This window comes from Geotrypetes seraphini, chromosome 1 (genome assembly GCF_902459505.1).
Source record: "Geotrypetes seraphini chromosome 1, aGeoSer1.1, whole genome shotgun sequence".
Lineage (NCBI taxonomy): Eukaryota > Metazoa > Chordata > Amphibia > Gymnophiona > Dermophiidae > Geotrypetes > Geotrypetes seraphini.
Window position 1 is genome coordinate 210,418,056 of NC_047084.1, and position 24,503 is coordinate 210,442,558.

At 43.7% G+C, this 24,503-nt stretch overlaps 1 protein-coding gene across 16 annotated transcripts in view; it reads left to right on the forward strand.

Annotated features, from left to right (window-relative positions):
- CLOCK (clock circadian regulator) overlaps window positions 1–24,503 on the forward strand; it is a 265,133-nt gene that overhangs the window by 126,026 nt on the left and 114,604 nt on the right. For all 16 annotated transcript variants that reach the window (XM_033945122.1, XM_033945187.1, XM_033945213.1 and 13 more), the window contains 3 exons: window positions 7,536–7,654; window positions 14,090–14,172; window positions 21,133–21,239. In XM_033945122.1, the coding sequence (XP_033801013.1) occupies window positions 7,536–7,654; window positions 14,090–14,172; window positions 21,133–21,239 (309 nt within the window). The remainder of the gene's footprint in view (window positions 1–7,535; window positions 7,655–14,089; window positions 14,173–21,132; window positions 21,240–24,503) is intronic.

A 24,503-nucleotide genomic window follows, 5' to 3' on the forward strand; every position in this document is an offset into this window, starting at 1 on the left:
CTTTGATTTTCCCTTAAATTGATTTTCCTTAATTGTTAAATAGTCACTCTTTGAAAGTTTTGGATTACAGATATAATTGTGGACTATTGATTGCTTAATATTATAAGGGGAATATGTTTATATTTCTCCTATTTTGGTTTTTTCTTTCTTTTTTTATGTTCCTAATTACAATCTTACTGTACAAGATGTTAAATGCTTGATAATATTGTGTAAAATTGATAAATAATAAAAAAACCTGAAAAAAAACTATGCAGTTAAATGTTGAAATTTCTAGAGTGCTGCTTAGACATATCTCTCATTTCTAGTACAATAGGTGTCATTCTGGACAAGAGGGTAGTGAATCCAAACTCGCATTCTTTTCAGAAGGTATCAATCACATTTTTCAAAACTTCCTCCTTCCTCAGCGGAGTATGCTGCTCCCTTTGGTATTTCCTTCTGCACGTTTGCAGTAAGGTGTTTGTCTTATTTGCTATTTAAAATTTTTTTTTATTTTCCTTTTTTTTTAAAATTCAAATTTTGGAGGCTTTTGGTACTCCTGAGTTCCCAATATTTCTTGGGTAACTGCCTGGGAGAAGAAGCAGATTTGGGGTCTGCAACTGGCAGGCCAAGTCTCCCTCTATGGTACCTGCTAACCAGGTTGCTTAATATTTTTGGAGCTTGGGGATCATTTCCATCAAAGCTAGCTTGCACCCTGATTTTTTTTAGGAGCTTGAGCATAGGCTGATTTGGTACCTGCAGTGGTCCTTTTGGGGGTCTTTCAGGGTGCAGGCTACGTGTTACCACTCCCACTTCGCATGCATGATTCAGAGGAGGAAGAGGTCCAGTTTGGTCTCGCTCCAGCTGGCAGCCAGAAGATTTCAACATGGTTGACTGATTTTGTTTGAAGCAGGCTGAGGACACCTTTGCAGCACAGTATATCTCAGTGAGTACAGACTGTTACAGTCTATGGAAAAATTGAGGGGGATGGGGGTCTGCAAACTGAACTTTTGGCAATTTGTAAGGTTGCCTAGAGGGTCCCCCTCCTCCAAAATCCTATCTTTTTCCATTTTTAGAATTTTTGTGTCAAAACGCTGCCATGGTGGCCATCTTGGATTCCTCAGTTTTATTTTAAAGTCCTCCATCTGCCTCAAAATCCATTGCTTGACTTTAAAATCAATGGTAATGGACTCCTCAGACCCTTTTACCCCCATATCATGCCAGTTTTGTACTGTATGTTTGGCTGAGGAGCATCCATGCGGCCAACTCTCTGAAGTTTTATCTCCTTCCACCGTCTCCCGCATACCTTTTGAATCTGACATGTGTGTGTTGCCTCAGGCTTAGCTCCCCTCTGAGGTCTCTAGGGCTAGGGAGCCACCAGGGGTCATGACTAAAAGGAAAAAAATCCCTCTCAAAACTATTGGACTGTGGCTTGGTGAAACTTTACTGACACAGTGAGGCTTCATTCTTGGGAGACTTGGAGGTCTCAGGTAGGGACTGGTAGGCCTCAGTCCTCCAGTTCTTGGCCCAGTGACAACCACTAAAAAGATGCAATGATGCCAGAGCCGCAGTGTCCCTCCTGCAGATCGGGGGATGGCTGTCAGTTTATGTGGAGGCTTGGGAGCAAATTAGCAAAGGATAGATGGGTGCTAGATATCATTCGAGAGGGCTACAAACTCTAATTTTCCCACCCTTTACCAGATTGGAAGGCAAGGCAGTCAGAGTCTTTTTGGACAGTGCAACAGCGGTGGCTTATATCAATCAGCAAGGAGGCACCAACAGGACCAATTTTTGTTCAGATGAGCAGAGGCCCACCTGCAAGAGAAATCCACAGCACATATAGATGGGAGTTGACAATGTGCAAGCCGATTTTCTCAGCAGACAGACTCTACATCTGGAGAGTGGTCATTGTCTCCAGAAGCCTCCCAAAGTATTGTGTGATATTCGATTTGATGGCCACGGCAACAAACAGGAAAGTAGATATTTTTTACTGCCGCAGATGTGAGCATGGAAGCACTGGTTTGGATGCTTTAGTTCAACTGTGGCCATTAAGGGAACTCTTACAAGTGTTTCTCCCTTGGCCCATGATAGGCCGACTAATCCACAGGATTGCAAATGACCCAGGAGTATGGTTGTCTTGGTAGCCCCAGATTGGTTGCGGCGGCCTTGGTACACAGATCTGATCTGTTTACAGAGGGACACGTGTCTCCAGTTCACAGTATCTCCAGAGCTACTGCCTCAAGGACCAGTTGCCCTAGAACAGTTGGACTGCTTTGGTCTTATGGCATGGCCCTTGAGTGTGAGGAGTTAGAACACAGGGAATATTCAGAGGTAGTTTTTGCTACTCTCCTTAGAGCCAAGAAGCCAACCACAGTCTCAGCTTATGCTAAGGGCTTGGAGATGTTTTAGCACTGGTGTGTTAAAGACAAGGTGGAACTACTGTGAGCCCCAATTTCAATGGTGCTAGCATTTTTCCAAGCAGGAATCGAAAATGGGCTTAGCAATCAGTTCTCTCAAAGTACAAGTGACAGGTATCTCATGTTTCAGAGCCCAAGTAAATGTCTCTCTGGCCTCTCATCCAGATATAGCCAGAGTCTTGAAAGGAGCTCTCAGGTTGTATCCACATGTTCTTCAGTTCGTTCCATCATGAAACCTTAACATTGCCCTAGACTAGAGGGTCTGACCAAGGCCCTGTACGAGCAGGGCAGGATTAATTCTTCGAGGGCCCCTAGGCACACAAGTACACTGGGCCCCCCTGGCCGTGCCCCACCCCTACCCCGCTCATGTCCCACCCCACCCATGTCCCGTCCCATTTATCTGTTTTCTTATTTACTTCTTTATTTACACTTGTATTTCTTTTTTTCTTTTTTTTAATTCAAAACAAACAAAGATTAGCATACCAGTGCACAGTTTTTCTTCTATGCAACCCCCAAACATCTCTGAACAAATTCCCCTTTCTTCCCTTCCCACCTACTTACCTAGGACTTTAACTCTGAACCCTTTCCATGCATATATAAAAGTGTTCAAATATTTGTAAAACAGTAATACTATCCAAAATATAAACCTATATTAATAACCAAGTTTACAATGCCTCTCAACTGCCTCACTCTATGTATGTATAAAGAACCAAATCTGTAACTCCTCTAGTATGTTCCACTACATGCATGTTAACTTGCAACGAAACAACAAGGCAATCAGTCTACCAAAGAATCCAACATGAAACAAAAGAAGATTGGCAGAAAATAAGGCGATTCAAATCAGGTTAATTCAGGGTGTTCCCAAGAACCATGCCTGATGCATTTCGCCAAACAAGGCTAGTCAATGCTAATATCATCGCTAACAAAAAAACATGTCTTTCATGCAAACAGATCACAGAAAACACCTTCACCTAGTATGGAATATGTAATCACAAACTAACCTCTCCCCCCTTTTACAAAACTGTAGTATGGTTTTTAGCCACAGCCAGCGCTAAAAAAATGCTCTATAGTTTTGTAAAAGGGGGGATAAAATAGAAATATGTAGACAAAGGTTAAATAAAACCACAAAGACGCTGAACTCTGCATACAATGCAACACCACAGAAACAGCAATGCATGTCCCCTAAAGCAAAAAAATAAATAAATATAAATTTTTTTTCTACCTTTCTCTTGTCTGGTTTCTGCTCTCCTCATCTTCTTGTCAATATCTTCCTTTCATATTCTGCCCTTCTGTGCCACTTCCAGAAACTGTATGCCTCCCCCTTCCGTCTTTTCCTTTACCTCCATTGATCTGGCATCCATCTTCATCCATTTCCTACTCCAATGGTCTGGCATCTCTCTCCTCTCCTCTTCTTTCCTGCCCTCTCCCACACCCCCATGGTCTGGCATTCCACTCTCTCCTCTTCCTTCCACCCCACTTTCTTTTCCTCCAACCCAATTCCATCCAGTATCCTTCCCTTTCTTTGCACACAATTCCATCAGCATCTGCCCCCTTTCTCTCCCTCCACCACCCTTCCATACCACACTGCCCCACCATCCTTCCCACCACCCTTTCATACCACCATAACTCCTTTCTCTTCCTCCACCACCCTTCCATGCTCCTTTTTCCCCCTCCAAACATTGCTGCCGGCTCTGCCTTCTGAGCTCCTTTGCCTGAAAGTAGCATTATAACAGCTGAGGGCATTGCCCCCCCCCTGCAGAAATGGCAAAGCCCCCCCCACAGCAATGGCAATGGGCCCCCCTCCTGGCATCAACCGCAATGCAGCTGGATCTGTTACTGGAAGGTCCTGCAATGACTGCTTCTGCCGGTCCATCCCCCTTCGACGTCACTTACTTGCTCCGGAAGAAGTGACGTCGGAGGGGAATGAACCTGCAGACGCATTCATCGCGGGACCTTCCAGTAACAAATCCGGCTGCATTGGGGTTGATGCCTGGATGCCCGTTGCCATTGATGCTGGGGGGGGGGGGGGCTGTTGCCGTTCATTCCGGGAGGGGGGCCAGTTGCCGTTCATGGCAAGGTGAGTCGTCCTCCTTCAGTGGGTCCCCCTCACAGTTTCGGGCCCTATGCACGTGCCTTCTGAGCCTATTGATTAATCCAGCCCTGTGTATGAGCCTTTACAGCAGGCATCTTTGATGGACCTCTCAGTGAAGATAGCCTTCTTAGTAGCTATCACATCAGTAAGAGGAATCTTTGAGTTGCAGGTGCCATCCTGCAGAGAATCTTTTCTCAAGACTTCGGATGTAGGGGTTTCCCTGCATGCAATGCCTTCATTTTTGCCGAAGCTAGTTTCAACTTTCCACATTAATCAAGAAGTATGATTGTCGGCATTCCACTCCACAGGTTCGGAGAAAAAAAGACAAAAGTTCTGTGGTTGCTGAATATGCTGAGACTAACACTTCGGTATCTCGAGGTCACTAACGAGTTTTGTCTCTCCTGTCATTTATTTGTGCTCATCAGAGAAGTTAAACTGGGGAAACTGGTGCCTAAGACCACTATTTCTAGATTGATTTGCATGGCCATTAAGTCAGCTTATTACAGCTGCCAATATCTTTGAGAGCACATGTACTCCCAATACACTTCCAGATAAATCTGACTAAACTTAAGAAGCCAATGTAAATTCGAAAGTTCGCTGAATGTCGCTGTCTGTATAGTCTCTTCCCTTGTAAACCGCTTAGAACTGTTTGTGGTATGGCGGTATATAAAAATAAAGTTGTTATTATTATTTAAAAATAAATATTTTTTCTTCTTGGACATAGGCCTGAGTGATTCTGCCTGAGATCTGGGACGCTACCTGGCCCACTTTTCATACTTTTACAAAGTACTGCAGAGTGAATGTAGCAGTGAGAGCTTGCAACGAAACAACAACTTTTGAGTCCTTGGTATTGGTGAGCTTTTGAGTCCTTGGTATTGAAGGCAGGTAGAGAACAATACGGGATCAAATTTTTCTCCATCCCCACAGGAACTCATTTTCCAGTCCTGGCAAGTTCTTTTTCTGTCCCTGCTCCATTCCTGTAAGCTCTGTCCTCATCTGCACAAGCCTCAAATACTTTAAAATCATAAGTGTCCGAGGCTTATATGGTTAAGGCAGAGCTTACAGGAATAGGACAGGTATAGGGACAGCAATAAAACTTGTGGGGCGGGACAGGGAAATTGAGTTCCTGCGGGGCTGGGGAAAAATTTTGTCCATGTGTCATTCTCTAAAGGCAGGCTCATCATTCCCACCCTAGACTCCAGGGACTGCTTTGGTACATCCAAGGACAGAATGACACACCTGTTTGCACTAGAAAGAGAGATTACCGTATATACTCGAATATAAACTGACCCGAATATAAACCGAGGTAACTTTTCCCCACAAAAAATGAGGAGAAAAGGTTGACTCAAATATAAACTGGGTGTGTGTGTGTTAATATTCAAGGGCAGTACCCTGCCCTGCCAGGTTCTGCACTCTGTTCCCCCCTTCCTCCCTGCTCTGCCAGACTCTGCATCCAGCTCCCTCTGTTACTCCCTTGCCTGCCCTATCAGTCTCTGAACCCACCCACCCTCACTTACTCACTTGTCGGTCTCTGCACCCAGTCCCCCTCCTTCCCTGTCCTGAAAGGTTCTGTCCCCTGTCCCCCTCCACCGGGCCTACCGTAAGCCTGGTGGTCCAGCGGTGGGCCAGGAGGGGAGGGTTCCCTCCCGCCTCCTCTGCTGGCTGACTCTCAAATGTTTTATCATCTTCTACCGTCCCCTGCATACCTTTTGAATCCCTGGTGGTCTAGTGGTGAACCGCAGCAGGAGCGACTTTCCTTCGCTCCTGCCCATGCAGAGCCACTAGCTGATTGGCTTCCATGAGTTCTCTCGGGACTGCAAGAACTCGCAGCAACCAATCAGCTAGCAGCTTTGCACAGGCAGGATCAAAGGAAGGTCATCATGCCGCAGTTCACCGCTGGACTACCAGGGATTTGAAAGGTGGGGGAAGGAGGTAAAACCTCTGAGAGGTGGCTCATTGCTGGACCACCAGGGATTTAACAGGAATGCCGGGGGGGGGGGGGGAAGAGTGAAATAAAGATTGTTCAGAGTTGGCCGGAGCAGGAGAGGGAAGGGATCCTTCCTGTTCCGGCCCACCTGTAGACCAGCAGAGATTTAACAGGAACTTGGGGGGGGGGGGGGAATGGGGAAGTAAAAGTTGTTCAAAGTTGGCTGGGCAGGAGATGTAAGGTATCCCTCCAGTCCCGGCCGACCGCCTGACCACCAGGTCTTACGACAGGCCCAGCAGTGACCTGCAACAGGTTTTGGAGGGGGGGGGGTCAGTGCTGACTTGAATGGAACCCAGACCCCCTTTTGGGGACTTTTTTTGACCCAAAAATCTCAGTTTATGTTCAAGTATATACGGTAGGTTCTTACCTCAGTAATCCACTTTCTTGTAAATAGGTGTGTCATTCTGGAACTCCGCCCTTTACTTCATATGACTCACCTATTTATTGGTTTCCGTCTTATACAGAAATGACAGTTTGTAGTCTAAAATTTTTCAGGCCAGTCAGATATAAGGGATTCAAGCACTTATATAATTGTAACCTCCCCCCCAAAAAAATAAAATAAGAAAAACAAACATGTCACACTTTGGGGAATGTATGAGCTCTATAAACATACTTGCAGTTTTACACTGCTGTTTTTATTGGTTCACATTGTCCATAAATTGTGTTTAGTATATTTCTTGCAGAGCAGAACATACCTGTGTTATTGGGGAGTATCCTCTCCTTTTTATATTCTGTTATGAGGGCTATCGCCTGCTTTGGGACAAACTGAAGGGGACAGCACACTCCACTGAGGAAGGAAGAGGAGTTGAAAACAGTGATTGATACCTTCTGCAAAGCATGTGGGTTTGGATTCACTAACCACTTGTCAAGAATGACATACCTATTTACAAGAAAGAAGATTGAGGTAAGAACCTAATCTTTCTTTACAAAGGGATCCTCTAAGGTGTTGCATGTTCTGACAAAAAAAATTTTCAGGAGGGGGTGGGTGAGGACAGTGGTAGGAGCATTTATTTCAATATGTCAATTTGCATTATTTTGTTCTTGTCTGTTCACTCTGATTTAGTGCCTAACTCTGTACATAATGGTTTTGAAAGAGGTTTGAAACGATCCCTCAAACTTGCATACGAGGATAGGGTCTGTTTTGTAGCTACAGTGAGATTAGCTACCCCACAGTTTATTAAGGTATGTTTCAGGTTTTGCTTCTTCAAATTAAAAGAAATATTTACTGCTGCTTAGTTTTGTGTCATGATCTACAAGTACAATAAATGAGCTAATTAAGGGCTCAAAGTTTGCAGGTTGACTGACATACAGTTTACAGAATGCTAATGATAACATTCCTAACCTTACCACCATAAAATGTTAATTTGTTTTACCAGTTTTCTAGACGGTTGTGTAAGATATTGAAAAGATTTTATGATTTATTTATACTAGAGTTGTTTGGGTGTTTGGCACTGCAGTTTCCTCCTGTCCCTTTGAGTATTTAGTGGAATTAAAACAATTCTCTTTTGAACTACAGCTGTATAACCCTTCAATTAAAAATATCTGAAATCTTTCCCCAATTTTAAATTCTCTGTCTCAGATTACTTAGCCAGTCATTGCAGGGATAATTTTCAGCAGGAGATTATGCATTGGATTATGCATTGACCCTACAATCATGGGTCCTAAGTCTAGCAACTAGGGTGCTATCTTTGGATAATAATTGAAGCTCCTTTCCTGGGCTGCACAGCCCAGCTTCACTCTATCTCGGTGGTCTCAAACGCAAACCCTTTGCAGGGCCACATTTTGGATTTGTAGGTACTTGGAGGGTCACAGAAAAAATACTTAATGTCTTATTAAAGAAATGACAATTTTGCAGGAGGTAAAACTCTTTATCCCAGGACAAGCAGGCAGCATATTCTCACGTATGGGTGACGTCACCAGTACAGACCACTTTAAAAGTGCATTGCCACTTTAAGTCTTTAGAAAGTTTACGATAGCCCGAACCGCGCATGCGTGAGTGCCTTCCCGCCTGATGTAAGACGCAGGGTCCCTCAGTTTCTTAGTTTCCGGGGAGCTAAGATGCATTTTTTTCATCGGCTGTTGAAACTTTTTTTTCTGCTGCCTTCCTGCTCTCACGGACCTTGACTTTTCAGTCATTTCTTTTTCCTTTTATTCTTTTAATTGTTTTCATTTTTTAAAAAAATAACAATTTTCATTTTTTTTCTCTTTTGTGGGTTCGGCCCGGTGGTGCCTGTTCGACCACCTTGGCCTCGGGTCTTGATTTATCCGAGGCCAGTTTTCCTTCAATGTCCTGCTCACAGACAGGTTTCAAAAAGTGTGGACTTTGTGCTCACCCCATCTCCTTGACTGACCCACACCGCTGGTGTCTCCAGTGTTTGGGGCCCAAGCACCGTCCTGAAGACTGTTCCCATTGTTCTTCTCTACAGAAAAGAACTTTAAAGAATCGCTTAATCTAACAGCGGCTTATTTTCAGTGTCGCAATGGGAGGAGACTCTACACTGCTTCCGATGTTGCCACTGGCCAAGTTGACACCGCAACTTTTGACACCGGTGGAACCAGCTGCAGTGTCGCATACTTCAGTGGGTAAGCCATCTAAGAAGCCTTTCCCCACCCCCTTTGGGCCTCAGGTCAACGTAGCAGTGAGCCAAGTCCTGCCGACTTCAAAGAGGCCCAAGAAACGCTCCACTCTCAGTGAGTGCCTCGACATCGGCCTCCTCTTCGCTGGAGCGTAGAGCCACACCAAAGGCAAAAAAGCCAGTGGTATCGGTTCTTACTCTTAAGCAAAAGATTTACGATTTGCTAAGAGAAGAATTGCGTGAGCAGTTACAAATGCTGGTACCAACCTAACTTCTGCCCATGTTGACACCGACTCCCCCGGTGCCAGTTCGTTCTGAGCCCTCGACACCGGTTGCACCTGCAGCGGAGTCTCCATCGGTGCCTCCACTTCTTGTTAATGAATCGCCGACACACGTCGTCCTCCACACAGACGTCACCTGAGTTGATGTCGGTGAGGTCTGGAAAGGCACTGCAGAAATTAAAACATCTTGAGCCTTCGACACCAAGTGTTTGGCATCGATCTAGGACTGTTCAGGATTCAGATCTATGGGGAGACTCTGAACAAGATCCTATCCTGTCTGAAGATGAGGGTTCTTCAGAGGATGAATCCCTTTATCATTCTTCTCAAGAGGCTCCTCTAGTGTCTGAGAAATCTTCTTTTTCCAAGTTTGTTTGGGAGATGTCAGAGACTTTGTTCATCCCTCTGGAAGCTGATTCTTAAAGATCTAAACAGTTTCTGGATGCTTTGGATTATGATCAACCACCCAAGGAACTCCTCAAGCTTCCATTTCATGATATTTTAAGAGAAACTTTTTACAAAAATTTGGAGATGCCACTTACTATTCCTGTGGCCCCTCGTAAGTTGGACTCTTTGTATAAGGTGGTACCTATTCTTGTATTTGACAAACCACAACTTCCACACGAGTCTCTCCTGGTAGAACCTACCTTGAAGAAATCCTCGGGGGCTAGTGTGTATGCCTCTGTACCTCATGGCAGAAAGTCAAGGCCATGGATCGGTTTGGTAAACAACTATACCAAAATGATATGTTAGCCAACCGGTTTGACAATTATAATTTTCACTTCTTCTACATGAAGCATTTAGTCAAACAAGTTGTTACTTTCTACAACTATCTTCCAGAGTGTAAGCTTCCTGCTTTCCAGCATTTTACTTCTGACCTGTTCCAGCTTAGAAAGTATATGGTTCGTTCCTCCTACGATATCTTTGAACTCACTTCACGTGCTGCAGCAATGTCGGTGGCCATGAGACGTCTGGCCTGGCTTCGGGTTTCTGAGCTAGATGTCAACCATCAAGACAGGTTAGCGAATGCACCTTGTCTAGGAGATGAGCTTTTTGGCCCTTCCATTGACACAGCTACCCAGAAGTCTGTTCATGAGACCATATGGGACACCCTGGTCAAGCCCAAAAAGAAGCATCCACCTTCTCATCCCTTCAGACCAGCTTCTTCGTATCAGAGAAGGTTTGCTGCAAAACCTGCGACTCCAGCTCTTTCTCAACCCAGGAGACAAAGACAACAGCAACCACATTAGCAGCAAAAAAAACCACAGGTTACCCTCCAAAGTCTACACAGCCTTTTTGATGTGTGTTTTACAGAACATAGCCAACGTCAGCATTCTGCAGACTGTGCCTCAGCCCATCGGAGGCTGTCTCCAAATTTTCATTGCCTGTTGGGAGCTCATAACATCAGACCTCTGAGTCCTCACCATCATTCGTCAGGGTTACACTCTCAATTTTCACACCCTGCCACCAGACCATCCTCCAAGAGAGTCTACTTTGGACCCTGCACAGTCCTCCCTTCTTCTCCAGGAGGTTCAATCCTTTCCTCTGCTGAATGCCATCAAAGAAGTTCCCCTCAATCAGCAGGCGCAGGGATTCTACTCCCGTTACTTCTTAGTTCTAAAGAAGACAGGGGGACTGAGACCCATTCTGGATCTCATAGCTCTCAACAAATTTCTAGTCAAGGAGAAATTCCGGATGCTCTCTCTAGCCCTGCTTTATCCTCTCCTCAATCACAATGACTAGCTCTGCTCTCTGGATCTCAAGGAAGCCTACACACATATTCCAATTCATCTGGCTTCCAGGAAGTATCTCCGTTTTCAAATAACCAGTGTCATTACCTCTCCCAGGGTCTTCATGAAGTGCCTGATTGTAGTGGCCGCATCTCTTCGATCACACGGCCTCCAAGTCTTCCCTTACCTGGACGACTGGTTAATCAAGGCTGTATCCTCTCAGGAAGTGGTCCAAGCAACATTTCAGACCATTTCTTTTCTTCAGGTTCTAGGATTCAAAGTCAACTTCCCCAAATCACATCTCATTCCAACTCAACGTCTGCAATTCATTGGGGAAATCCTAGACACCATGCTCATGAGAGCGTTTCTTCCTCAAGATCACCTTCAGGCTCTCATCCGCCTTTGTCAGCAACTGCTTCCTCTTCAATCCATCTCGGCAAGGCACATGATGGTTCTGCTCGGACACATGGCTTCTACTGTCCATGGGACACCACTGGCAAGACTACACCTTCTCACTCCTCAGTGGATCCTTGCTTCTCAGTGGTCTCAAGCAACGGATCGTCTATTACAACATATATCTTTAACATCATCTCTTCTGCAGTCACATCGATGGTGGATGACGTCTTCCATTCTATCCAGAGGTCTTCTTTTTCACTTACCCTCTTATCACGATGGATGCATTATGATGGATGCATCCCCTTATCCCAAGACAAGCAGGCAGCCCGTTCTCACATTTGGGTGATGTCATCCACGGAGCCCGGATGCGGACAGCCTTGCAAGCAGACTTGCTTGTAGAAATTCAGAAGTTTCGAGTTTGCCGCACCGCGCATGTGCAAGTGCCTTCCCGCCCAGTCCAGGGCACATCTCCTCAGTTCTCAGCTTTCTGCGGAGCCGAGAAGTCTGTCTTTGACACTCTACGCTGAACTTCGTTTGCTTCGTGCCTTCTCTTCAGCGCGGTTTGTGTTTTAATTTCTTATTACCGAATGGCTGTGCTTTACTTTTCTTTTTGTTTAAAAAAAAAGTTTTAGTTTTTGTTGACTGACGGGGCTTGTCGCGCTCCTGTAGCCTGTGGGCTTCGACTTGGCAGTGGCTATCTTCCCTCCTAAGTCCCGGCCAGTCACGGGCTTCAAGAAGTGTAGCCAGTGTCAGCGTGCGATTTACCTCACGGACCTTCACTGCTGGTGTCTTCAGTGTCTCGGACCTAACCATAGTCCGAAGTTGTGCACTCGCTGTGCTACCCTTCAACCTCGAGCACTCGATCGTTGTCAAATTCAAGTGGAAAAGCTTTACAGGATGGACTTTTAAGCTACACCCTCAACCTCGACTTCCGACTCGGTTAAGCCTTCAGTGGGGTATCCTCCTGTCTCCACAACTCCGTCCTCGAGTCTCATCAGACCTTCCTCATTTGGATCGTCCTTGGCCTCGAGTACACCTGCCATATCTTCTCCTGAGCTTCCCTCAGATCAGATACCTCAGCAAAAGGTTCCTACGGTGGTCCTCAAGATATCCAAGCATCCATCCTCTAAGTCGAAGCATGCTTCTTCTGCCACCTCAGAGCCTTTAGCCTTAGCAAGTGGTCCAGTTTCAGACTCGGATCCACAATTGCAGGCTACTATCCAGACCATTTTAGAGCGTGAATTTGTTCAATTACTGAGCAAATACAGTCCTGCCTCGACTCTGCTTCCTGCAGTCCAGCCTGGGCAATCAGCAGTCTCTCACAAGGTTGAGTCACTGCCTATGCCTCATGTTGAATCTACACACACTATGCAAGGAGGCGAGTCTTTGTGAGTGTCTGGTCTGGAATTTACACACTCTATGCAAGGAGTCGAGTCTTTGCGAGTGACTCGATTGGAATCTTCACACTGTATGCAAGGAGTCGAGTCTTTGCGAGTGACTCGATTGGAATCTTCACACTGTTTGCAAGGAGTCGAGTCTTTGCGAGTGTCTCGTCAGGAATCCTCACACTCCATAGAAGGAGCTGAGTCTTTGGGAGTGCTTCGAGATTCCTCGATCCAAACTACTGAGTCTATGGGGTTTCAATCTATAGGTTCCATCCCTATTCACTCATCAAAGGCTTTGCCCGTTTCGAGACATAGGGCGAAGTCTTCTCGACCTTACATGGGACCTGCTTCCAGGCAGTACTCTCGTCGGTCGAGGCCCTCATCGAGGCGCAGGTCCTCTTCCAGAGAGAAGCCTTCCTTGTCCAGGCCTTCGTCCAGACCTTCTAGCTCTTCCAGGCCGCTGACTGGCTGTCACCATTTATGGATTTAAATAATAGACAGTAGAATTTAAATAGTATTCTTGCTTGAATTGGGAGCCAGTGTGAGTCAAGATATGCCTCGGTGATATGGTCATGTTTTTTTAGTGAATAAATTAGTCTCAGGACTGTGTTTTGGAATCTGGTCACTAGGAACATCAATGGGTCTCTCTTGCACATAAACTGAAAATCACAATCATAAGTGTCCATCAAATTAATATATGTACAAAAGCACTCAAGAAATCATGTGTCATGTTCTTAGTCTCAATCCTGCAATACTGTATATTTTGTAGCACATAAATTATATATTGTCCCACATGCACAAACTTATAATAATCACAACAAAAATAATAACTTATTTGAATGAATTTCCCATGTGATATCTAGGGTCCAACTGAGCTCTTGGAGGTACAGTCCTTCCTCAGGAATCAGTCTATATCCAACAGGAGAACTGTGCATTGTGTGCCATAATCAATCAAAAGGGAGCAAAATCGAGACGTTATAATTTTGATAGGAGGCTTATTCTCAGTGTTATTTAATGAGGGATCACATATATAAACTCTCTGGATAACGTCAGAGTGAAGAGAGAATTTATTTGGATAACCTAGGACAGCAAAAAAGCTGTCCCAGTAGTGCTGACACCTCACAGTCCTATCCATATATTCAGCGGTAGCCATTAAGCAGTGATCAGCATTTAAAACAAATGCTAACAGTTTTGGTCTGAATGTCAAGGAGTTAGTATTTTTGTAAGTTATGACTTTGTGGTTTTCTTTTAGGAAATGTGTACAGTTGAAGAACCCAATGAAGAATTTACATCTAGACACAGTTTAGAATGGAAGTTCCTGTTTTTGGACCACAGGTTTGTTTCTTTAATAATGTGATATACAGTACTCCCCCGATATTCGCGGGGGTTCCGTTCCAGGAACCCCCGCGAATCTTGAAAAAACCGCGAATACGGTTTTTCATGGGGGAGACTGGAGAGGGCAGCGGGAGAGGCAGGAGATAGCAGCCGGAGCGCCGGCGAGTGCAGGAAATCACTTGCTGTATGCTCCGACCTCCTCTTCCTGCACTTAATCGGGCCTTACCAATCAGGAGCTGCGTGTCAAAGCAGCTCCTGATTGGATAAGGCCCGATAGTGCAGGAAGAGGCGGTCGGAGCATACAGCGAGTGATTTCCTGCACTCGCTGGTGCTCCAGCTGCTCTCTCCTGCCTCTCCCGCTGCCCTCTCATTGTTGGCGGTTCGCGGTGGGAAAATACTGTGAATGACTGGGACCGCCGACTGCGAACGACCAGGCTAACTGAAAAAAACACACCAAAATGTTTTCTATCATATCTTCCACAGAACTCTGATGATTTTTATGAAATTGAGTGTGTTATGTCCTGAATAAAGTTGATGTAAAATGTTACAAATATTTCTCACCGCACCACTACACTACTTGTGAAAATTAATTGTTGCTCTGGGATACATGTAGAAGCAGATGAAGCTTGTAAACAGTCTCTGTATCAAAATGATTTTGACTGGAAAAGAACAAATTCTGATAAAGAACTTGGTACTGCTAAAAGTTTACAGCAGTCGACGATTGTTGAAAGAGTCCCCACAGAAGGGGTGGAGCAAAAACAACCTTGATCCAAGATCCAAATGACAGGCACTGTGGTTCATAAGCCAGACAGCGGACGACCGCATTCGATTTGCACAGAAGAGCACATTGATGTTGTATACGAATTTGTACTGAGCCAGGAGGATGTGCCACAAACACACTGAACAACTTACCAAATAGTAAGAGAAGCAGGAATAAGCCAGACAACTGTGGTTAAGATAATTCATGATGATCTTAAACTAAAATGTCTTAAAAAGCGTGCCCAAGAGTTAACTTTATAGAACAAAAACACACGCCTGAAACAGTGCAAGCAGCTTTTGACCAAATACCCGGAGCTTTTTCTGGTTTACAGATTAAAAGATATTTACAGTAGCTCCACCAATTAACACAAAGAACGATCACCTGTACATGACTTCAACAACACTGAAGCATGAGGTTAATGCCAAATGCTTACTACGGACCTACCCAACCTTCAGCCAATCAGTCATGGTCTTGGTCGAAATCTTGAAACATGGATTCACAGAGCCTAGGTGGGGGTACTCAGTTGGTATTTGCTTGAACTTCCTCTAATTTTGAGGTGTCTCAGTTCCTTCCAATCTTTTCGTAAATCTTTAAAATCTTTTTATTCGCTAAACATTTTGAAAACTAATTCTCTTGTATTTTAACTTATCTTTTAACTTATTGTTAACCGTGTTGAGCTTCCTTTGGTTGAAGACCCAGTATATAAGGTTAAGTTTATAGTTTAGTTTAGTTAGTTTAACACTATAGTAGAAGGCGGTTTCTGTTTGAAAGACTTTAACTCAGTATATATGTTAGACAGTTGGGAAAAACTCTCCTTGTCAAATTAGAGGCTGACATTGAGCCCAGAGCAGAGCTCTTTGATACCTTAGATTTCAACGAGTCTTCTAAGGAGTTACTTAAGTTGCCCTTACATGGTCTCCTCAAAGAGGCACTTTTTAAAAATTTGAGACTCCTTTTTCTTTCTCTATATAGCTCCATGAAAGATTGATTTGATCTAAAGAATAATATCCTGTCCTGGCTTTGACAAGCTGTAACTTCAACATCAATCGTTGCTTGTAGAATCAACCATAAATAAAGCCAACAGGATGTGAGGGGAGGACTATGGATAAATTTGGTTGTCATCTGTACCAAAATTCTATGTTAGCCAACAGAGTTCTTAATTATAACTTCTGGATGATGGAGATAAAAAGGGAGGGATAAAGGAGCAAAAAGAGGTAGCTGACAGGTTAAACAAATTCTTCTCGTCAGTCTTCACAAGCGAGGACACATCCAAAGTACCGGAACCCGACGTGATCTTCCATGGTGATCAAGAAGAAAAACTGTCGGCAATAGAGGTGAGCCATTAGGATGTCCTCCAACAGATAGATAGATTGAAAAGCGACAAATCACCAGGCCCAGACGGAATCCACCCTAGGGTACTAAAAGAACTAAGAAATGAGATAGCGGAAATATTCCAACGAGTTTGCAACCTATCCTTGAAAACTGGAGAGATACCGGAGGACTGGAAGATAGCAAATGTTACACCTATCTTTAAAAAGGGGTCAAGAGGAGACCCGGGAAACTATAGGCCGGTAAGTTTGACATCGGTTCCAGGCAAGATGGTAGAAGCACTGATAAAGGACAACATCTGTGAGCACATCGAAAAAAATGGGCTGATGAAAGCGAGCCAACTTGGCTTCTGCAAGGGAAGATCGTGCCAAACAAACTTACTGCACTTCTTCGAGGGGGTAAACAGCCATTTGGACAAAGGGGAACCTGTAGACATCATCTACCTTGACTTCCAAAAGGCCTTTGACAAGGTACCCCATGAGCGGTTACTTAGGAAGCTGTGGAACCACGGGGTGGAAGGGGACGTACACAGATGGGTCAAACACTGGTTGGCAGGCAGGAGACAGAGGGTTGGAGTGAAGGGTCACTACTCGGGCTGGAGGAAAGTCACGAGTGGAGTTCCGCAGGGGTCTGTACTTGGACCGCTGCTGTTCAATGTATTTATTAATGACCTGGAAACGGGGACGAAATGTGAAGTTATAAAATTTGCGGATGACACTAAACTCTGTAGAAGGGTCAGAACTACGGAAGAGTGTGAGGACCTACAAAGGGACCTAAGCAAACTGGAGGAGTGGGCGAATAAATGGCAGATGAAATTCAATGTAGGGAAATGCAAGGTCATGCATATAGGGAGAAAGAACCCGATGTTCAGCTACCAAATGGGGGGATTAGTATTAGAGGGAAGTAACCTTGAAAGAGATTTGGGTGTACTGGTGGATACAACAATGAAGTCAACGACGCAATGCGCAGCAGCCGCGAAGAAGGCGAACAGAATGTTGGGTATTATTAAAAATGGTATTACGACCAGAACAAAAGAAGTCATCCTGCCGTTGTATCGGGCAATGGTGCGCCCGCACCTGGAGTACTGTGTTCAGTATTGGTCACCGCACCTTAAGAAGGATATGGCAATACTTGAGAGGGTCCAGAGGAGAGCGACACGAATGATTAAGGGCATGGAAAACCTTTCATACACTGAAAGATTGGAGAAGCTGGAGCTCTTCTCCCTGGAAAAGCGGAGACTCAGAGGAGACATGATAGAGACCTACAAGATCATGAAGGGCATAGAGAAAGTGGAGAGAGACAGATTCTTCAAACTTTCAAAACATAAAAGAACAAGAGGGCATTCGGAAAAATTAGAAGGGGATAGATTCAAAACAAATGCTAGGAAGTTTTTCTTTACTCAGCGGGTGGTGGACACCTGGAATGCGCTTCCAGAAGATGTAATAGGGCAGAGTACGGTACTGGGGTTTAAGAAAGGATTGGACAATTTCCTGTTGGAAAAGGGGATAGAGGGGTATAGATAGAGGATTATTACGCAGGTTCTGGACCTGTTGGGCCGCCGCGTGAGCGGACTGCTGGGCACGATGGACCTCAGGTCTGACCCAGCAGAGGCATTGCTTATGTCTTTCTATCTTAAACATCTGGCAAAGAAGTTAACTGATTTTGAACATCATATTCCTCTCAGATCGTCTTGAAGATTTTCAGCAGACTACTCACAGTATCCATTTGATGCATTTGAACTAACATCAAGAGTCATGTCTGTGGTTATAAGACTACTCACTTGACTGAAAGTTTCTAACATGGATATTAATTTTCAAGATTGCTTAGCCAACATACTATGTTTTGATGAAGAACTCTTTGGCGACCGCATAGAGGCAGCTACTCAAAAGCTTACTTAGCATGAGCAAAATTTGAACTCTTTAAACAGATCTAAACCTGCTGCAGTACCTACTTCTTTTTTTCTACAAGAGAAAGTATCCAGCATTCTCTTCTACAAAACTCCATCACAGAAGAGACAAAAACAACGGAGTCCTCAAAAGTTTCAGTCTTTGGCTCCTCAAAAACCAGCTCAATTTGTGGTGTACCCTCCATCACCAAGATGCATCCATCTCTTCTCTTCTTATAGTGTTGGATTATCTTTTCCTTTTATCCAATTCTGGCCTGAAAACCATCTCCGTTAGAGTTCACCTTAGAGCTATTAGCGCATTCCATGTTCCTATCAACAATAAATCTCTGGCCACTCATCCGCTGGTTTCCAGATTTATGAAAGGACTATTCAACTCCAAACCTCCGCTCAAACCATCTCCAGTTGTCTGGGATCTAAATGTAGTTCTTACCAGTTTGATGAAGCCACCATTTAAACCACTGGCTTCTACTTACGTTTCTTACTTGGTCTTCTTATTTTCTATCACTTCTGCCTGCAGTGTGAGTGAACTTCAGGTATTTGGTTTCTGATCCCACCGTACACAGTATTTCATCATGACAGCTTGGTACTCTGAACCCATTCTAAATTCCTTCCAAAGGTAGTCATAGAATTTCACCTAAATCAATCCATTGTACTTCCAGTTTTCTTCCCAAAGCCTCATTCTCACCCTAGAGAAACAGCTCGTCATACACTGAACTGTAAGTGTGCCTTGGATTACTACATACAAAGGACTAAGCCACGTAGGACTGCACCTCAACTGTTCATCTCTTTTGATCCTAACAGATTGGGCTGGCCTGTAACCAAGAGAACTATTTCACATGGCTAGCGGCATGTATTTCCTTCTGCTGTGCTCACCTTCCCTGGTTGACTTCTTAGCTTGCTTATGGAACTGAGGAACCACGTGCTGATGTCGAGCGGGAAGGCACATCCACAGTGTGGGTAGTCTTGAAGCTTGCAAAAGTTTAAAGTGACTGTACACTTTAGCACTATCCATGCCAGGCTCCTTGGATGATGTCACCCACATGTGAGAATATCTGCCTGCTGTCCCCGTATAACATCTGTTAACGGTAAGTAACTGTGCTTTACAGTCAGCTGGGACAGGAGGTGGGAAGGGATCCCTCCTGTCCCAGCCCACCGCTGGACTACCAGGACTTACAGCAGGCTTGGTGAAGGCCTGCAAGGCGTCGGGAGGGAGGAAGCGGTTACAGGGGAGGGAGGGAGGAAGGGGAGACAGGGTATAGAGCCTGGCAGGGCAGAAATGGAGGGGGCTGTTTGCAGAGCTTGGCAGATTGGGGATTGGGTGTAGAGCTTGGCAGGACAGGGCACTTAAATATTAACACCCCCCCTCTGGTTGAGTCAACCCCTTTTCCTCTTTTTTTTTTTTGGGGGGGGAAGGGCTACCTAGACTTAAATTCGAGTGTATACAGTACGCCAAAAAACTTAATGTGTTTTTATTTCATTAACAATTTATTTTCACAAGGTCGTATGGTGGTGCAGTGGGAAATATTTAGAACAATTTACATCAATTTCATTCAGGACAGGATGAACTAAGGCCCCCTTTATTAAACTCCAATAGCAGTTTTTAGCGCATGGAGCCGCACTGAATGCCCCTCACTGCTCCTGATGCTCATATTGTTCCTATGAGTATCGGGAGCAGCACAGAACATTCTGCGTGGCTCCTGGTGCTAAAAACTGGAAGATACGACGACAAAAAAATATTTTGGTGTGGGTTTTTTTTTTGTTTATAGTGTATTGGGCAATTTTGTTTTGCTATTATTTATTTTTTTTCTGCAATCAACCAAGGTCCTTTTGGTTTGCAAAATGTATCTAAACTATGTAAGAAATGAGGCACAAGTACTGTGATGTTCCAAGCCTTTGTCAAATTCTGTTTATTGGCTAAGACACTTAGCATAATTTGCTCCTTCAGTTTCAGGGCAAGAATATAAGTTTTACTGTTAAGAAAATATACATATGAATAAAGAATTTCTCTACCAGTGGGGTAGATGATGACTCTTCCCCCTTTCCCAATATCTAGATTGAAGTGCAATAGTTTTAAATTTGGCTCTTAAACTTTACTTTTCCAGATAATGTATTAAACCAGTGATTCTTAAACCTGTCCTGGGGAACCCCAGCCAGTTGGGTTTTCAAGATATCCCTAATGAATAAGGAAATTGAGTTTGGCCTTTGGTTGAACTGGAGAGAGGTCCTGGTTTGGGTGTCTTGTTCCTGTTGGCTGCCAGGAAAAAGAATATTATGAAGTATCAGTAATCATGAAGAAGTGGAGCCTGCTTTAAGCTCCTGATGACGCCTTAGGGTAAAGCACAGAACTGTGTCGAGCTTATTTGTCTCCAATGATCAGGTTGGACTAATGTGATAAGAACAGAGGAGATGATATGAATAATTGATTGAAGAAATAAAGCAATGGAAAATTGACTCAGTGAAGAAGACTGCGTATTTAAAACAGCACTTTATTGATAAAATGAACATTTCATGAAGTGATTTGGGTGATTGGGTAGGCTTCATGTGTGGGGAGGTGATTGGAGGTTGTATGTATGTATTATATGAAATTATAATAAATGATTAAATATTTATTAAAGTAAATAGTTTGTAGTCATAGCTCTCTTTTGTTGTTGAGTTTGTATAATGAATAGCATGAGAGAGATTTGCATACAAAGTAGGTAGTAGGCATGTAAATCTCTCTTGTGCATATTCATTAGGGATATTTTGAAAACCCAGCAGGCTGGGGGGTCTCCTAGGACAGGTTTAAGAACTACCTTATTAAACATTGTCGGTGTGAACACTTCATTAAATTGATGACAGGAGTAATATTTTTTCCATAATATATAACTATGTGCTGCCTGTATCCAAGAAAGATTTAGAAGCATTTGTTAGAACAAAGTAAAAGCTAAATGTAATTATAAACACATTAATGTCTTTTGTGATGTAGGGCACCTCCAGTAATAGGTTATTTACCATTTGAAGTTCTGGGGACTTCGGGGTATGATTACTATCATGTTGATGACTTGGAAAATCTTGCAAAATGCCACCAGCACTGTAAGTAAATGTTGAAACTTTCCAATAATAAATTTAAAACTTTTCAACTTGTGAAGTTTAGCAACTTGCTCATCTTTAGGCATGCATGTCTAGTAGTGTTCAACATGTACTCATTTTTTCTAAAAAAAACTCAACTTGTGTTATTTGGAGTTAAGAAATTTAACATAAAATAATATAACATAGTCATTTACCTTGTAATATGATATTGGCAGCTTCCCAGAAGCATAAGCCTCAGTTTTCTTTTAAACTTCAAAGAGATTTCCAAAAATTAGAAGAATGATTAAACTTCTGGCAGTTAAAATTTAAAGCAAAGAAGTGCAGAGTGATCCACTTGGGATGCAGAAATTCTAAGGAGATGTATGAAATAGGAGATGAGAGATTTGATAAGCACAGCTCAGAGAGGGACCTTGGAGTGATAGTGTCTGAGGATTTCAAGGTGACAAAACAAGGTGACCACAGCCAGAAGGATGCTGAGCTGCATAGAGAGAATCATAACCAGTTAAAGAAAGGAGGTGTTGATGCTCCACTTCGAGTATTGTGTTCAGTTTTGGAGACTATCTTGCTAAGGATGTAAAAAGATTTGAAGCGTTTCAGAGAAAAGAGTCAAAAAATGGTATGGGGTTTGCGCCTAAAGGAGTATGAGGAAAGACTTGATGACCTGAAGATGTATTAAAAAAGGGATGGTTAACAAGATTAAGAATGTTATAATGCCCCTGTATCGCTCCATGGTGCGACCTCATCTGTAGTATTGCATTAAATTCTGGTCTCCTTATCTCAAGAAAGATATAGTGGCGTTCGAAAAGGTTCAAAGAAGAGCGACCAAGATGATAAAGGAGATGGAACTCCTCTTGTATGAGGAAAGACTTAAAATGGTTAGGGCTCTTCAGCTTGGAAAAGAGATGGCTGAGAGGAGATATGATTGAAGTCTACAAAATCCTGAGTGGAGTAGAATGGGTACAAGTGGATCAATTTTTCACTCTCAAAAATTACAAAGAGTAGAGAACACTCGATGAAGTTACAAGGAAATACTTTTAAAACCAATAGGAGGAAATTTTTTTTCTCTCAGAGAATAGTTAAGCTCTGGAACGTGTTGCCAGAGGATCTGGTAAGAGTGGATAGCGTAGCTGGTTTTAAGAAAAGTTTGGCCAAGTTCCTGGAGGAAAAGTCCATAGTCTGTTATTGAGAAGGACATGGGGGAAGCCACTGCTTGCCCTGTATCGGTGGCATGGAATATTGCTACACCTTGGGTTTTGGCCAGGTACTAGTAACCTGAATTAGCCACTGTGAGAACGGGCTACTGGGCTTGATGGACCAATGATCTGACCCAGTAAGGCTATTCTTATGTTCTTATACTTTGGAGAAAAGGAGAGACAGAGTGATGTGATACAGACATTCAGGTATTTGAAAGATATTAATATACAAGCAACCCTTTTCTAGAGATGGGAAGGTGGTAGAACTAGAGGACATGAATTTAGGTTGCAGAGGATTGACTTGGGAATAATGCAAGTAACATAGTAAATGAACAGTTCGTCCAGTCTGCCAACAGGTCACACTTATTATCAATTCTTTTATTTTTTTTTTTTCGCTATATATTTGTTGAAATTATAGTTTGGATTTCAAGCAAAATTTAACAATCGCTCGAATAACAGAAAATCGAGATGAGAAAACATAATTCTTTCAAACAATAACGAAAAAATCCATACAGTAAGAAATAAATCAGAAAAACCCCTAAGCTACACCAGCGGTTTTAGCATGCGCTAGATGCTAACGCCTTCATTGAGCTGGCGTTAGTTTTTCCGTGTAGCGTGGGGGTTAGCGCGCGCTAATCTGCAGCGCACGCTAAAAACGCTACCGCAGTTTAGTAAAAGGAGCCCTCAGTCTCCAAAAAGCAGAGGGAGGGATAAAGAAAGAATCTTGGAAGTGTCCCTATTACAGAAGAAAAATATCTACAAAATATTTGATGGCCCTAGAGCAATTAATACCATGCACATTTATGGTTCAGTGAACTTCCATGACCTGGACCAAAGCTTCAGTCTGGACAACTAACTTATCCAGTAATGACTGCAACTGTTTAGAATCATAAAAAGAATATCTTTTACTAAACATTTAACTGAAAAACGTAGGAAACAAGTACAGTCAAATCTTGGTTTGTGAGCAATGGGGTTTGCAAGTGTTTTGCAAGACGAGCAAAACATTCCAGCAAATTTTAACTTGCAAAATGAGTGTTGTCTCGATAAACGAGTGCGCCACTCCCCAAACTGAGCTGCCACCACCCCACCCCGGGAACCGGCTTCTTTCCCCCTGCGGTTCACCTTCAAACCTTTACCTCTAGCCGACACTGGCCAACAGCACCCACTAACCTATACTGGCACCACCGATTTGCCTATGCCACATCCAGCTCCACCAGAAACAGGAAGTGGACTCAAAAGGGACAGAGCTTGGCAGAGGGAATGCTGCGATGCTGGTGGGAGGTATCTTGGGTTAGTTGTATGACTGCGGCTGTTCAGCTGAAGGCAGGCTTGAAGGTGAACCGCAGAGGAGAGAAAGAAAAAGGTAGGGATGGTCTGTGGGGATGGAAAGAGAGGAGAATACAAATTCTATATCTAGTTGGAGAGGGGAGGGGAGAACAGAGAGAAATGCCGAAACAGGGAGTTGGAGAAGACAAGAAGACAGAGAGAAGAAGGGATATAGGTCGGGGGGGGAGGGGGAAGGAGGAGAACGAATCGTCTGAGTTTTCATTACTTCCTATGGGGAAATTCTTTTTGATATACAAGCGCTTTGGATTACGAGCATGCGTCTGGAACGAATTATGCTCGCAAACCAAGGTACCACTATATACCCATTTTATATAATCTGAATTCTCAAGGCAAAATACTGCTTCCGCTGTTCCTGTGTTTCCCTATTCGCATCTGGGAAACACCCTTTAAATTCCTCTCAAATCTTTCCAGCTTCTGCACATCACTTCTATTGTCTGTTTCCTATGTAAGTTCTTTAGCATTTAAAGATTATAAATCCATCTCTACTTGCTTCAGATTCTTACTTTCATGTCCCAGACAAGCAATTGCTTGCCAAATCAATTCCAAAGTTACCAGGCCAGATGGTAAAACTTCCACTGCACAGACTACTAAGAAGGTAGTGGGAGCCTTTCTTCCAGCTTCCACGACTGTCGATGGAACTCCTTCCTGCTCTGTGACTGAGGTGCCCTGAGTCTTCTGATCAGTAGTTACCGCTAGCTGCACTCATTTGCTTTCAGGATCAATATCA